Source organism: Juglans microcarpa x Juglans regia, chromosome 1S (genome assembly GCF_004785595.1).
Source record: "Juglans microcarpa x Juglans regia isolate MS1-56 chromosome 1S, Jm3101_v1.0, whole genome shotgun sequence".
NCBI classification, from domain to species: Eukaryota; Viridiplantae; Streptophyta; class Magnoliopsida; order Fagales; family Juglandaceae; genus Juglans; species Juglans microcarpa x Juglans regia.
The window spans coordinates 29,531,379-29,547,062 of NC_054595.1; the positions used below are offsets into that span (position 1 = coordinate 29,531,379).

The following is a 15,684-nucleotide window of genomic DNA, read 5'->3' on the forward strand; positions in this document are numbered from 1 at the left end:
ATTCAATTATATTAATTGCTATATCATGACAAATTTTAAAATAAATAATAAAATTTTAAAATTATTAGATAATTAAAACATGTTTTTCACAGTTAAAAAGTCGAGGTCAAAAGTGTTCTCTTACTAATATGAAAAATAATTTTTACAATCGTCTTAGAGTTTTAAGGTATGGAAATCTTTACATTCTTTTAAAAAAATATTAAATTTAATACTCACGTAAAAAATTATTATTTTAATAATGAGATTGTGAGTACACAAAATCTGCCTACCTTAGAATTAAATCTGATATTATTTTTTTAGTATATCCATGGATGCCATGGAATCCAAAAGTACTATAAGAAAAAGTGGAGTTTAAATTATTGACATTACTTGCTATCTAAGGTTTGTAAAAAGAAAAAGAAAATACTACTTGTCATTTTCTTTTGGTTGGTATGCAATCACCGGACTCACTTGTCATTCAAAAATAGTTAATGTATGCCCCAAGGCCAAGGGTAGATCATGTCTATATTCTATAATGGTATCAAATATATATGATCTATATAATATATTTTTCTCAAACTTTTTTTCTTGAAAAATAAAAAAAGGATGAAGGAATAGATATCCGTATTTGAATCCGGGATCATTTTATTATAGAGCAATGCTACATACACCAAGGATGTAGCACGAGTTGGTCCTGACAAAGAACAAAATTTTTTATTTGTTTTAATTTTTTTCATTCATTTTTTTTATATTCTTAAATATTTTTAAAAAAAGAAAAAAAATTACAACCTCATTAAAAAAAATATTTTCTTAATTATTAAGTAAAATTTTTATTTTTTATTTTTTGCGTCGAGACAAGTCCTCTGGACACTTTTATGGGGTGATTTAGCATTTCTGTTCATTATATTTCTCTGTTGCAACCTGCTTTTCGATGGGAGTAATGAAAATAGCAATACGACCCACAGCAGATCATAATGTTGTTCCTACAGACCACACAGCCTTTTCACTTTCTAGCTTCTTTCCCATGTGGCAACGGTAAAGAATGATTTACTTCCTTCTTCCTTTTCCGTTCCTCTCCCTCTTTACCATTAATTATATTCTAGCTCTTTTTCTTTTCCTTTATCTTTTTTCAGGCACTTTTGTTTTCAATTTTGAAATTTAAACGATCTGCCCGTTGTTGAAGCCATGGTGGCCTAGCTTTTTTATGTTTTTTGGCACAAGAAATACAACAAAAAAATTTCATATTTTAACATCATCCTCTCAATATTAATTAATACGATATTAAATGATTAATTCATAAGACAACGAAACAAATAACTTCTAATAATTAAATGATACATCATAAAATAATACAAAAATGATAATAAAATGAATGGTGGGGTAGCATTACTCATAATTAAATTGAGGGGATCAATTTTCTTAACAACCAATATGGTCAAATTCAACTATCAACTGAACAAATTATTAAAACAGGCCATCAATTCAACATATTGGTAATTTAATCAAGCGGGGTTGGGACCAAGTTAGTTAGGACTTAATTAGGACTCTTCCCACCTGCTAACTTGTTTTTTTTTTTTTAAATTGGTCTTTTAAGTATTAGTTTCACCTTGCTTTATTTTTTTAGATTAATTTATAAGGTTTTTTATTTTTTAATAAAGGAGAAGAGGTCACATGTCTAAAAATGATCCCATTCCAATTTTATTCAAAAATCATTACTTATGGTAGAGGAAAACTATGGTAACAATCAAGACACTAGGGAAATATAAATAGACGAGAAACTCACCCAAGCAATGACGCCAAAAATAAGGACCTATACCCTATTATTTTCCTTTTAAAGAATAAGACAACTTAGTCCCCAAAACAATTCATTTACAATATTTTCTAATATAAGGAAATCCCCCCTATCCAATCTAATAAGACCTCGAATGAGAGGAGGAAGAGCCGAAGCCGAGAACCATATGTCATTTGCACCTCTTCGCGCTAAACCATATGCCACTAAATTAGTCTCTCTATAAGCATGAGAGAAAGAAACCCGAAGCCTAGCTTACATTCGTTGTATTTCCTCCCAATAATCTTCCATATGCCACAGGCCACATCTTTTTCTATTGTAACCATTTTATCACTAGCATAGAATCAAGTTCAATCTCCACGTTCCTCAAACCCATCATACATACATGTTGAAGCCCATGGAACACACCTATTCCTTCAGCAAAATTATTTGTGTTATGATCTGTAAATGTTGCAAAAGCACATAAGTTAATTTTGAGTGCAAGTTAGGCATGTTTCTCAAGAGTTTTAAGTTCCAAAATAAATAAATAAAAGTCACTTAAACATGTATCCAGTTAGTTAATTGAGAACTGCTACAGACACAAAGAGATTATATAAAGTAAACTTACAAGTTGATGTGGTTTTATATAATCCGTTAGATCTACTTTATAATAAAAGTAATTTTACAATCTGACATACTGCATCAGCTTGTAAGTTTACTTTTATGAAATCTATTTATCGTTAAAATATTTTCCTGATTAATTTATAGGAGGTTAGTGTCCTGTTATTTCTCTCTTAATTTTGTTTGTTACTTTTAGGCAAATCACATCTTTCATGCCCCAATAGTGACTTTTATATGTTAATGTGTACTAATGAATCGAATGATTTGTCATTTCGGGAGACTTGCGCATTGTTAAAAGTTTGAATAGCCGAGCATTATGAACAATATGATCTGATGCTGGTCTAAATGGAACTTAGCCCATCGCTTTTGAAGTTTAGGCTATGGGCAATAGACTGATACGTATCCATTTGGGTTTTTGAGCTGCAAGATTGAGCCCATGTGTTAAAGCTTTAAACTGTGATCGAGAGGCTAAGGCCCCGTCTGAAAGTTGGACTGAATTGATATCAACTCAGTTCAGTCAAATTTTAAACTGAGTCTAATATCTAAACACCCAACTCTTAAATTATAAATTCATCTTAATTCAAAACCTATTTACATGTGAGACCCACAACCTTTTTTAATATATTTATATCTAAACTCATTTTAACATCCAAACACATCTTAGGTGGATCCTACAAAACTCACTTCACCATTTCAACTCACTATTATTCATAAAGAACTCAACTCATATCAACTCAGCCCAACATCCAAACAGGCCTAATACTATTTTGAATAAGCACTCTGTCTAATATAAGAGAAATTACTTTTTTTACTTTAGATGGTTTGGACTTTAGATATATTATTTATTGACTTTTAACAATGAGTTTTTGTAATCATTGTATTCTCAATTTTGATCGTTTTAATATGTTCGACTCACTATCAAAATCTCTGTTATGTGACATGTAAACTACATCATTGAAATTAGTGATATAAATATTATACCAAACCCCTTAAATTAGAACTTAGGGCTTGTTTGGAAATATATCTCATTCCAAAATTATCAATCGTCTCATTCACAAGCATAATTCAAATACAAATATTTTCAAACTAATCATTATAATTTTTTCAAACTAATCATTGCAACTTTCTTAAACTTTCAAACAAAAAATAAAAAACAATTCAAATTTTTTAGATTTCCAAATAAAAATAATATTATAAAATTATATTCTAACAATATTTTAATTTTATAATACTTTTTATTTAATTTTTTTTTCCTTTCCCAAAATCTAAAAAATACTCAACTCAAACTATCTCATTACTATTCATAAACTATCTTACTACTATTTACAAAATTCTCATCTCATCTCACTCCCTAAACGAGCCCTTAATATTACATGACTCCTGCAAGCCAAGCCCTTCTAGAATTCATGCATATGACCATTTATTGATATAAGCTGCTATCTTTGATATGCCATGAATGCTTATCATAGTTCCATTTGTGCAAATTAGAACAACATATTTCCCAAAAAGAGTTTTAGATGTCATGTAGAAGTATGTGATGGAATGACCTTTATGTACTTAAAAATTGGACAATTGTTATGTCCTAAATTGACATATTTGATGGGAACCATACAATTGTGTAACATTGCCAATGCTTTTGGTATAATATTTTCGGACCACTATTTATTGTGCTTTGATTCCAAAGATAGGTGATGCGCTTTTGTGTGAATGATGAAAGTTTTAAAATTTAAGATCAACCTCTTACATAATTTGTATAAAAAGTTAGGGGTGCTACCCGCATGGTGTGGGGCAGGTGGACCCTTCCTTGCACCATGCGGGGGTAAAGGTTTGCACCCCCGCACCCGACTCCGATGCCGGGGGCGGGGTCAGACACATCATCCGCCCCGCCTTCGGCTGACTCTTAGCCCATTGGGCTAAAAAATTATTACCGAGTTCAAAAGTGATCAAAAACACATTTTGGATCCAAATAAATTTCAATTTGTAAATATGACTATAATTTAAAAACTAATAAGAATTTTTAAATTTGCTAGTGCATATTTTGCCAGACACCACACGAGTCTCACATTGTTAAGTGTAAGACTTGTATTGGTTTGATCTCCTATATAAAGGTCATTAGGCTACACTATAAAGGCCATGGCATAAATAGATTTTGGCCTTGGCTTTGTTGAGCATCTCACGGATGCATCACCTCCTCCAGAATTATCCAACCCCATTGATATTGCCTTTGGTTCGAGCAAGTCCGAACCCACTCCAGCCTTCCTCTAGTGGCGTAAATCAGACCGATTGCTCCGTGGTTGAATTGTAGGCACATTATCTGAAGAAGCACCCGGCCTCGTTGTGGGGCTTGATTATGCTCACCAAGTTTGGGTGGCTCTCAAAGAGACTTATGCCCATAACTTCCAAGAAAGGAGTTCCGTTTCACTCAATAATTCACGTACCTATGCAAGGAACTTACGACATCGCTGGCCAACCACTTCTGTGCCTTTAAAGGATTGTGTGACTGCCTTATTTCGATCGGATGCCCTACGCAAGACAAGATGAAGGTCCTCTCGTTGCTGAATAACCTTGGAGCCAAGTATGAGCCCTTCACGACGGTGATTATGAAACCACCCATGCCCTCCCACGCTGAACTCCTCCCTTTGCTCCAAGGGTATGAAATCCGATCCTTACTTCATGATTCCACTAATCCATTTGCTTTCTATGGATGAGAAGTGGTGCCCCAAATACTAAGGATCACCGTAGCAACTACCGTTCTCAGCCTTGGTCCTTCTCCTCGAAGGGACGTGGGCTTCAACCCTCCAACCAGTTTGCTAGGACCAACTTGGAGGACAAAACATGCATTTTGACCAACCCCATGGCAAGTCTAACACATGTGAATTTGCTGACAGGCCCAATAACAAGGCATGTGCTTCCTCCACAGTGAAATATACCTCTATAGACAAAAAAAGACATGTTGCTCTTAAGTGTTGGAACAGGTTCAATTATTCTTACCAACCTGAGGAATCGAGGTTATTCCTCAGACCCTTGTTGCGATGAAATTTATGAATTTCTCTCATGATGCTAAATGGACTGCTGACACTGGGGCATCGACTCACGTGATCGGTAACCCAAGTATATTCGAAAATCTTCATCACTATTTTGGTAATGATGCGATTGTTATCGATGATGGTAGCTCTCATGCTATTACTTATATTGGTGCTGCTTATCTTGATAATGGTACTACTAAGATTAAATTATACAATGTTTTATTAGTATCTGCCTTAGCTAAAAATCTTTTATCTATTTGGCAATTTACTATTGATTATCCCTATAATTGTGAATCTTACGGTATTGGTTTTGTTGTTAAGGAATGGGAGACCAATCGTGTCTTGTTGACCAGACAATGAAAGGGTAACCTCTACATCGTGTCCCCTTACGAAGCTCACTTCTCCACACGTTTCCAGTGAGTCTCTGAAGAAGCGTGGCACTAGCGCTTGGGACATCCCTAGGTCTCTACTTTACAAGTCCTAAAATCCAAAGGACTTATTCAAATTTCTAGGTCTAATAAAAATTCTCTTTTTTGTGATGGTTGTTAATTAGGCAAACTTTGCAAACTATTATTTTTACCATCTTGCAATATTACTCATGCTGTGTTTGATAAAATTTATTGTGACTTATGGGGTCCAGCTCCTGTGGTCTATGTTGGTAAATTTTATTATTATGCATGCTTTGTTGATGCTTTCTTTAAAGTTATGTGGCTTATCCCTTTATGCAAAAAAATCAGATTAATTTTCTTTGCCTTTTTACTTTTTGAAAAACGTGGTGAGCATCAGTTTAACAAAAAAATCAAAAATTTTTAAACTGATGGGGAGGTGAGTTTGCTAATACTCAGTTTACATCCCATTTACAAAAACAAGGTATTATTCATCGTTTTTCTTGTCCCCATACCCCTGAACAGAATGATATGGTTGAATGTCTTCATCGTACCATTTGTGAACTTGGTATGACCATGTTTTTTCATAGCGGTATTTTGAAATGCTTCTGGTTAAAGCCTTCGTCACTGCCACTTTTTTTTATTAATCGTCTTCCCTCCACTAGCATCGACTTACAATCACCATTTTCCATACTTTTGGATACCATCCTAACTATAGTTCCCTATGTGTCTTCAGATCAAAATGCTTCCCCTATACATGGGATACCAGACAAAATAAATTTGACCCTAAAATTTTGCCGTGTATTTTTATGGGTTATTGCGACAAGCATCAAAGGTATAAATGTTATCACCCTCCATCTGGTCGTACCTTCATCTCATGTCATGTTGTCTTTGATGAGTCTACCTTCCCTTTTAAACATCTTGGGAACCTCCATCGAGCCTATTCTCTCAACCTTTGACATGTGGATTACCCCTACTACTCATTTATTTGACTCCACCATACTCGTACCATCTGTCTCCAGCCTAGTTGAGGATATTCCCCTTCCCCTCCCACACTCATCCACTCCCGCACCTTCCCCTACATCTGATACACCCTCTACTAGCGTTAGTAGTCTACCATCCTCTCCTTTATTTATCTCTGATCCGCCCACTACTGCGCCCATTCCACTTATTGACCTTTCCACCACGTCTTTAGTGGCTTTTGATAACACCATTGTTACTCGCTCTAAATTCAGTATTCGTAAGCCTAACCTTAAATATGCTCACTTGCATGACCTCACTTCCCTTCCCATAGAGCCAAAATCAATCCGCTCTGCTCTCAAACATCTTGGTTGGTTACAAGCAATGCATGATAAATTATAGGCATTATGTGTAAATAATACTTGGACTCTTGTCCCTTGTGAGTCTACCATGTCTATCATTGGTTGTGAATGAGTTTTCAAAACAAAACACAAAGCTGATGGCAACTTGGATCGGCTGAAAACTAGTTTAGTTGCTAAAGGTTTTCATCAAGAAGATGGCATCAACTATCATGAGACCTTCTCTCCCATTATCAAATAAAGTACAATCTGGATTGTCATCACACTCACTCTGATTAACCGCTAGAGCATTCATCAATTAGATGTCAAGAATGTATTTCTTCATAGTGACCTCCACGAATTTATTTTCATGGAACAACCTCAAGGTTTTTTTCACCCAACTCGCTCTTCTTATGTTTGCAAGTTAAATAAAGCTCTTTATGGTCTCAAACAGACTCCCCTTGCACAATTTGATAATTTTAACAGTTTTTTTTATTAACTTATGGCTTTATTTGTAGCACTGCTGATTCTTTCTTATTTATTTGTTATTTCTCTTGTGGTACTCTTATTTTACTATTGTATGTTTATGATATTTTATTGATTGGTTCCTCCTCTACTTATCTTCATGAATTTATTTTCACTATTCACAGTCAGTTTGCATAAAAGACCTTGGCTTCTACACTATTTTCTTGGTATTCAGATCACCCCAGCAACTGATGGACTTACTTTGTCTCAAACTAAATATACTATTGATATTTTAGACCGTAATAAAATGCGTGACTGTAAACCTATGGGTACTCCCATGATGCCTAAGACCAAAGGACTTACCTCACAGACACCTTCTCTGATCCTACTCACTACCGCAACATTGTGGGTGCACTTCAATGCATTTTTCTTACTCGCCTTGACTGTTAATTTTATTTCTCAATTTTTGCATTCCCCTACTAAGCCCATTATAAAATGGTCAAACGCATCATTCGGTATTTAAAAGGTACTGTTGATCTTGGTCTTCATTTTAGTTTCCATTCTACACTTGATCTGTATGTCATTTCATATGTAGATTGGGCAGGTTGCCCTCTCACCAGACATTCAACCATCGGCTACTATATCTTTCTCGGTAGCAATTGCATATCCTGGTATGCAAAAAAGCAACATACAGTTTCCCGATCAAGCTCCAAAGCTGAGTATAGAGCAATTATCCATACTACTGTTGAGATAACTTGGATATCATTCTTATTTCATGATCTAGGCATTCACCTCACCTACACCCCGCTCTTACTTTTTCATAATATCAGTGCACTTTATATGACAGTTAACCATGTATTTCATGCCTAGAGCAAGCACATCTAGATAGATTATCATTATGTTCGTGAATGTGTAGCTCTTGGCCTCCTTCATACTCGGCATGTCTTAGCCTCTCTCCAACTTGCTGATATTTTTACCAAGCCGCTTGGATGACCTGCTCTTTTTGATCTTCGCACTAAACTTGACCTCATACCTTAGCACAGTTTATAGGGGCATAATAACATAGAAGGAAACTTACCAAATGAAAACTCACACCTCACAGCAACTGTCTCAACGGCTACCTCCAAAGCTTGATCAATGGAAGATTCTCCCAATCACCTTGACTCAAGCAACAACGAGTTGATTGTATTTGTTTTCCATTTTCCACAAGCTACCTTATTAAGCTCTAGTCTTCACGGTACAATAGCTCATGTATTGGTGTAATACACATTATATAAAGGAATAATAGACTTTATATACTCTCTCGTTAGTTGAGGCATTTTATCAAGCACTTTGTGTTCATTGTCTTTAGGCCCAAGGCCTCTTATGCTTTGTGGAGGGGTTGTAAGGGAGGTTGATGCGTGAAGGGTCTCCAATATAGACTCGACCCAACCCGAATGAGACATAAGCATCTCTTAGGTTGGGTTTGGAAAATGAGATGATCTCAAATATTCTATAAATAATAGTGAAAAAGAATGAAAAATTAATGATAAGATATTAAATAATAATAAATAATAATAAAAAAATAAGTAAAAGATAATAATAAAATAATAAATAATAAGAGTGCTCAGCTACCCAAACTAGCCGTAACATCAGCCCAGTCCTACAGGGGATTTTATTTCCTCCCTTGTAGTATTATTATACAGCGGGCTTCGTCCGATTTTCGTTTCTGATGAGAGTGTAAAATAGATGTCGTTAGAGCCAGAGTACGTGCGAGGTCCCAAGTAAACGATAATTCCAGCGACATGTCGTATTAAAGCAGAGATTTGCTGACAAATCGTAAAACACCACTCACACGCGTCCGTACACCCTGACCGTCCTCGAAGCCATCGATGCTGGTGTGTGGGTAAATGCTTGATCGCTGATCTGATCTGACCTGACCTGAAATCCAGGGTCGATCCCTCTGTCAAATTCTTTGTATAGGGAAGATGGCTTCCATCTCTTCCAGTCCTCGCACCGTCGAAGAGATCTTCAAGGACTACAGTGCCCGACGCTCCGCCCTCATTCGTGCCCTCACCAACGGTCCCCCCCCCTCTCTCTCTCTCTCTCTCTCTCTCAAAACTCTGACTTTCGTGCACTCACTCATTCATCATGTGCTTTTATATATGGATGCTGATTTCAATTGACGGTTTTTCGTTTCCTTTTGTGTGCTCTCCCAGATGTGGATGAATTCTATATGCTCTGCGATCCAGGTCAGTTCGTTTTTGCTTTTGATTTAATTTATGATCCTTTTGTTTGGATGCAATAAAATGTGGAGAACTAATAATAAGAAAATTTTTTGACTTCTTTTTGGGTGTGTGGTTCTGGCTCAGCAGAAAGGAAAATGTGGCTTACATGTGAGGAGGGTAGTCAAAATGGGTTAAAGTTGAGTGGAAATTGAAAGAGCCTAGAATTTTGGAATTGTCGCTGTTATTCATTTCCTACGTTTTCTCGCGAACCAAACAGAGCATTAACGGTAGTTTCAGGGCTTGTTTAGTTTAGCTCCTTGTTTTGTAATTTTATTTGTTTCTTTCGCTCTGCGTTTAGGTTTTCTTTTCAAAATTATTGCTTCTTTTATCTCAACTACGATTGCTTATGAGATTCAGAGAAGGAGAATTTATGTTTGTACGGACACCCAAATGAGTCGTGGGAGGTGACTCTGCCAGCAGAGGAAGTTCCGCCGGAGCTTCCCGAGCCAGCTCTAGGCATCAATTTTGCGAGAGATGGGATGAAGCGTACAGACTGGCTTTCATTGGTTGCCGTGCATAGTGATTGTTGGTTACTCTCTGTGGCTTTCTACTTTGGTGCTCGGCTTAATCGCAATGAGAGGTGCATACTTCTTTCTCATCTCAGTTTCCAGCCATATATGCTGTGAATTGCATTTTGTTGGTCAATGCTTTTAGTAACAATGAATTACTTAACAGAATGATTGCTTTTGTAAGCCTTGTTTCACGTGGCATTTATATCAATGAGTTTTTATGTTATCATGCACGGTACAAATTTTTCTTAACTCGTGAAGTTTGAGTTAGTCTCTCTTGTGGAACATATAATTTAACACTACGAAATCCCTAGATTTTATACATATTTCAAAAGGCTCCCTAGTTTGATGATATAATCAATTTTCTCTTTGGTTTGGTGGAATTATCAACTAACTTCTCCTGTGTATGTCCTCGGTTTGATGATGGTCGAAGTGTGAAACTTGTAGTCTTTATAACAATGTTAAAGTCCCAGTGATTTGTATTGGTACCTAGGTAAGCATTTTGCAGATTAAGGGAGATGCAAGAGCTTCAGTTCCTTATATCTGGAGAGAAAGATCACCTCAGATGTGCCACCTATCTATATGTGCCTATAATTGTATCTCCAGAATTCTCAACCATAACCCCTAGGGGTTGGCTCTAGTAGTAAAGGCCTTGGGCTTGGGGGTATGCTCCTCCTAGGTCTAAGGTTCAAATCTCCTTGGGTGTAAACAATCTCTAGGGGCCATCGGACTGGGGTATTTTCCCGTGAATTACTTGAGGTGCACTTACGGAAAACTCCTTGTCGAGGGCTTGTGCACCTCCGGGATTAGTCGGGATGCCGTTCCCGAACACTCGGTGTCAATAAAAAAATAATTCTCAAGCATCTTCTTTTCACTTTTTGTGCGCTTTCTTTTAGTGCAAAGCATTAGATACGGTGGCACATAAACACACTGACATAACTGGCAAAGGTATGTGGTGGTGCTAATCAGATGTGGAAAGATGCAAAATATGTTTGGAAATTATTTGACCCAATGGTAAAAGACATAAGGCATGTTAATGGTAGGTGTTATGAGGCCCCGTGCTCCTGAAGAGTAAGAAACTTTACCCAATCCATTTGCTGAGCCACACTTTTAATGAACTAATCCGTTTGTTGAGCCACATTACCTAATACTATTAACTAGGGATGTGATTCTGCTACATATGTGATCATTAATTAACTAAGGAGTTAGCCAATTAAACAGCTAATATATGCTGGAGCAAAATCTGCAGATTCTCAAAATTGAAACAGTGGATTTGTAGAGAATCTGCTCTAAAAGTGCGGTGTGTGGACTGAGAGTGGATTCAGCCGCTAGTAAGAGAAAGTATGAGACAAGCAGAGGGGGAAAGCAAAGAATTTGTTGGTGAAAAATGAGTTTGTTTTGCTCGTGTAACCTGTGCTTTTTGTGTAAACTCCATTATGGCACAGAATTTAGTAGTCTAGGAATTAAAGTCGTTTGGAATATGTCAAGAAAAAAGCCCTTACACTGAAGCATATTTTTCAGTAGCCAGCCAAAAATTACTATCCTTTACCTGTTTACTACTTTTTTGGTTATTTCTTTAGGGACTTCGGAGGAAGAGGAGGGGAAAAGGCAGTGCATAAGTTATAGAAGTTTCCTTATTTCATTTTTCTTCTTTGAATGAAGGATCTGGCCCAGACTGGGCCTTGGACTTGGATTTTGGTTTCAAAGATTAATTTCTTGAATTTGCCGGCAAATATATGTGCTCATAACACTCATCATCAAGCAAACACTCCCAATAATATAGGACTACATTTGTAAGTTTAATGCTAGATTTTTATTGAATCAAAAGTTAATAACATTGACATGGATATATACTTCATTAAGTTTATTAAAAGATTCAGCTGAAGTAATGATTTCAAGAAGCTGCCAGGGTAGGTAGGGCTCACTCTGCCAGAAGCATATTTGTACCATGCACTTCTTATGGGAAGTTGGCATGACCTTGTTGATATCGTTAAAAGTTGTGTTGGATACTACATGTAACTATATGAGTACCGTCACATGCATTTTTTAAAACTTAAAAAAATTTTGAGGGTGTTGTATTTTCTGTCTAATTTACCATTATTTTGACGCCTCCCTTCCCGCCTATTTTCTACATTTCCACTCCTTTTTCTCATTCAGTTTCCTTTCAGCTTTTAGAATCATTTAGCTGATGCGAGTGGAACCGCTGCCACCACTACTAACAGTCATTTGCTCTGAGATACAATGTCTTGCTGCTCCATTGCCCATTTGTTTTGTATTCAAGCTTCTTCTTTTCCACTGTGACATGTAATGGGACAATAATTAAGCTTTTTTATGCATTTCACTCAACAGAAAGCGTCTATTTAGCCTGATAAATGATCTTCCCACTGTCTTTGAAGTCGTAACTGGGAGGAAGCCTACAAAAGACAAGCCCAGTGTGGATAGTGGAACAAAATCCCGGAATAGCGCAAAGGTGTAATTGTTTTCTCCTTTTATCTGGCAGAGATACGAACTCTAAAATAAAGTTTTTCATTGTTTCCTTTTTCATCTGCCCCTTGTAGATTCTTAGGTTTGTAACACCTGTGCTTTGCAGAGGCCAATTGATGGGCAGATGAGAAGCAATCCAAAGTTACTTGATGAGAGTTATGGAGAAGATGAAGACGAGCACAGTGAAACCCTTTGTGGGAGCTGTGGGGGAAATTACAATGCTGATGAGTTCTGGATTGGTTGTGATATCTGTGAGAGGTGGTTCCATGGGAAGTGTGTGAAGATAACTCCAGCCAGGGCCGAAAGTATAAAGCAGTACAAATGCCCTTCCTGCAGCACCAAGAGGAGCAGGCAGTAGTATCCCAATGTTAAGCGTTTTGAGGGGCTAACCTCGTTGTTTGAGGTTACAGATATTGTTGTGATAGTACAAGTGTTAGGCATCGGATATTATAATGTTTATCCATAAGAGGTACTCTCAGGCATAGGTTGAACTTCCAACTCGTTACTTCTGAGATGCATATGCCTTTTATACGTTTCTGTGTAATATAGAAACTGTTTTTACCTCTTATAAGGTATATGGAATTGTGGATGATATCCACAAACATACAAGGACTGGTGATGAGTTTTACACTCCTTGATCCTGGTAATATCTTAACGTCTTTTCTGTTCTTCTGCATTTGTGTATTGTAGGCTGCCATTCTTTCAAATTATGAGACTGATACGAGGATTACACTCCCCTCGTAACTTGTGGTTAAGCAGTATTTCTCCTCTCCCTCCAATGTCAAAGGACATATACAGTGTGGTAAAAGTCTACTTCCATTTGTGATATTATTATTTCTTGTACACTTCGTTGCCATTCTCGCAATCTACGTACGAAAATACGAGGAGTGTGGGTGGTGGGAGAAGACCTACTCCCGCACTCGCCACAAAAAAATATATGCGGCGGCATCTGTCAACAGCCAAATCGAATTAACGTCTTAAGATACGCCGGTTCTTCGACTCTGCGACAACTCTGGTAGCCTAGACAAAAGTGCGCACACCGTAATTGACTTTTGTTTTTGGCGCAGACAGACATCATTCACTTGTTTAGTCTTAACAAAGATTTTCAACCCAGTCTGTTTTTTTTTTTTAAGAAAAAAAAAATTAAGAATGACTCATTTGATTGTAAGCTGCACTTTAAAAGATACGAATATATATATATATATATATACGACGGGCATTTCCAATGCACATAAATCGTATGACTTTGGTGGCTAGTCTTTCTTGACCGGTTCATTAAAACAGAAATTTGAAAATGAATTAATATTAGATTTTATACAAGAGATCCAATTACCTCTGTGCCTGATTTTGGGCACAGTTTCCTCGTCTCTTTTATTTATTTATTTATTTTCTTGGCGGTGAGTTGGCATTTCCTACCTTTGTACTTGATGGGTTTCTGGGGGCTGCTGGGCTTCTTCAGGCCTTTCGGCCAGGAGCTGTTCAGTGGTTGTGGTTCTTTTAAAAATGAAAAATATCTGCGACTACCAGAAGGAATCATGACTTTCTTGCATTATGTTTTCTCATTCAGCAAAATAATAATAATAATAATAATAAAATATAAAAAAAAGTCTTGAGAATTGTACTTTACATGGCAAGTGGGATAGATAAATTAAACTATACAAGGACAAATCACAAATGAGAGAACACACTTCCTGTTGGATTTTGATGAAAATCCAAGGCTTTCCCACATCATCAACTTTTTCACAACCACTAAAGATTGGGTCATTTGGAATTGAATATTATGAGATCAATGTTAAAGGATTTGGCTTACATTCAATGAATTTATAATTACTTTGAGAGTCTTGATCTATTAAATCAAATAAATGGATAAAAGCACATGCATGAGCTAGCGGAATATATAAAAGTCTTACTTATTTTTCATTAATTAGAAACAGTCAGTCTTGTACATTTTTTTCTTTTTCTTTTTTTAATTAGTAGCCAAATTCGATATTAAACATATATAAAACAAACATTTCTCAGCTCGTTGATTATATTGAATAGTAAATAATTAGGTGATAACCTTCCATTATTAAAAACGATGATTACGAGCTATATATATATATATATATATATATATATATATTAGATTTAATATCCTAATTAAGGGTTAATAATAAAGAAAAGGGCCAAGCATTGTGTGCACGAATACCAAACGTGTGAATATTGTTTTTGGAGATGAATTATTTTGAGAAGATTCTTAATGTTTTTGACGATATTGCAGATTGCTCGTCATGTATTGAAAAAATAGAACAACAAATTAGAGAGACGCATGTGACTGTTTTATATATAATATCATCAGCTTTGGTACTGGCATGGTGGTTAAAGCTCCCAATTATATTAATATGCGCGAATAAGTCGGTAACAAATTAATAATTAGGAGCTGGTTATTCAAAAATCACATTTGAGCTTGGGTTATCGAATACATATATATATATATGGCTCCTAGCGAGCTAGCTATTATGTTTGAAGATTCCGTGCAGCATTAAATATCCCTTTGTTTTGATAATCATGTAGCTGTACTACGTACTAGATATGAATGATCATGATGCATATATGCTAATAATATAATTAATATATAGACAAACAACATATATAAGTCATGGTGGCCACATGATGACACGTACACTAATTATATATATATATATATATATATATATATATGCATACTTCGATTTTGACGGTACTGGATCGAATTAATTCATTACTATGACTCAATCACATGATGATATTGATCTGATCTTGACCATCGGCCTGTTACATTAATCAGTATAGTTTTTAAGAAATAAAATTAAGGGTTTCTATCTGCAATATTAATTAATGAAATCATGTATATATTTTATAT

At 36.0% G+C, this 15,684-nt stretch overlaps 1 protein-coding gene across 1 annotated transcript; it reads left to right on the plus strand.

The window, feature by feature from the left end:
* Positions 1-9,361: 9,361 nt before the first annotated feature.
* LOC121246450 (PHD finger protein ALFIN-LIKE 1-like) lies at positions 9,362-13,415 on the plus strand. The gene is made up of 5 exons (XM_041144618.1): positions 9,362-9,604; positions 9,742-9,774; positions 10,168-10,390; positions 12,669-12,789; positions 12,910-13,415. The coding sequence occupies exons 1-5, from the start codon at positions 9,511-9,513 to the stop codon at positions 13,159-13,161; spliced, it is 723 nt and encodes a 240-aa protein (XP_041000552.1). The 5' UTR covers positions 9,362-9,510; the 3' UTR covers positions 13,162-13,415.
* The last annotated feature ends 2,269 nt before the right edge of the window (positions 13,416-15,684 follow it).

Excerpts from the sequence above, each read along its gene's own strand:
- LOC121246450 (XM_041144618.1), top strand. The coding sequence starts at position 9,511 with ATGGCTTCCATCTCTTCCAGTCCTCGCACCGTCGAAGAGATCTTCAAG. Across the intron at positions 9,775-10,167 it reads CTATATGCTCTGCGATCCAG|AGAAGGAGAATTTATGTTTG; the intron begins GTCAGTTCGTTT and ends TATGAGATTCAG. Across the intron at positions 12,790-12,909 it reads AATCCCGGAATAGCGCAAAG|AGGCCAATTGATGGGCAGAT; the intron begins GTGTAATTGTTT and ends TGTGCTTTGCAG.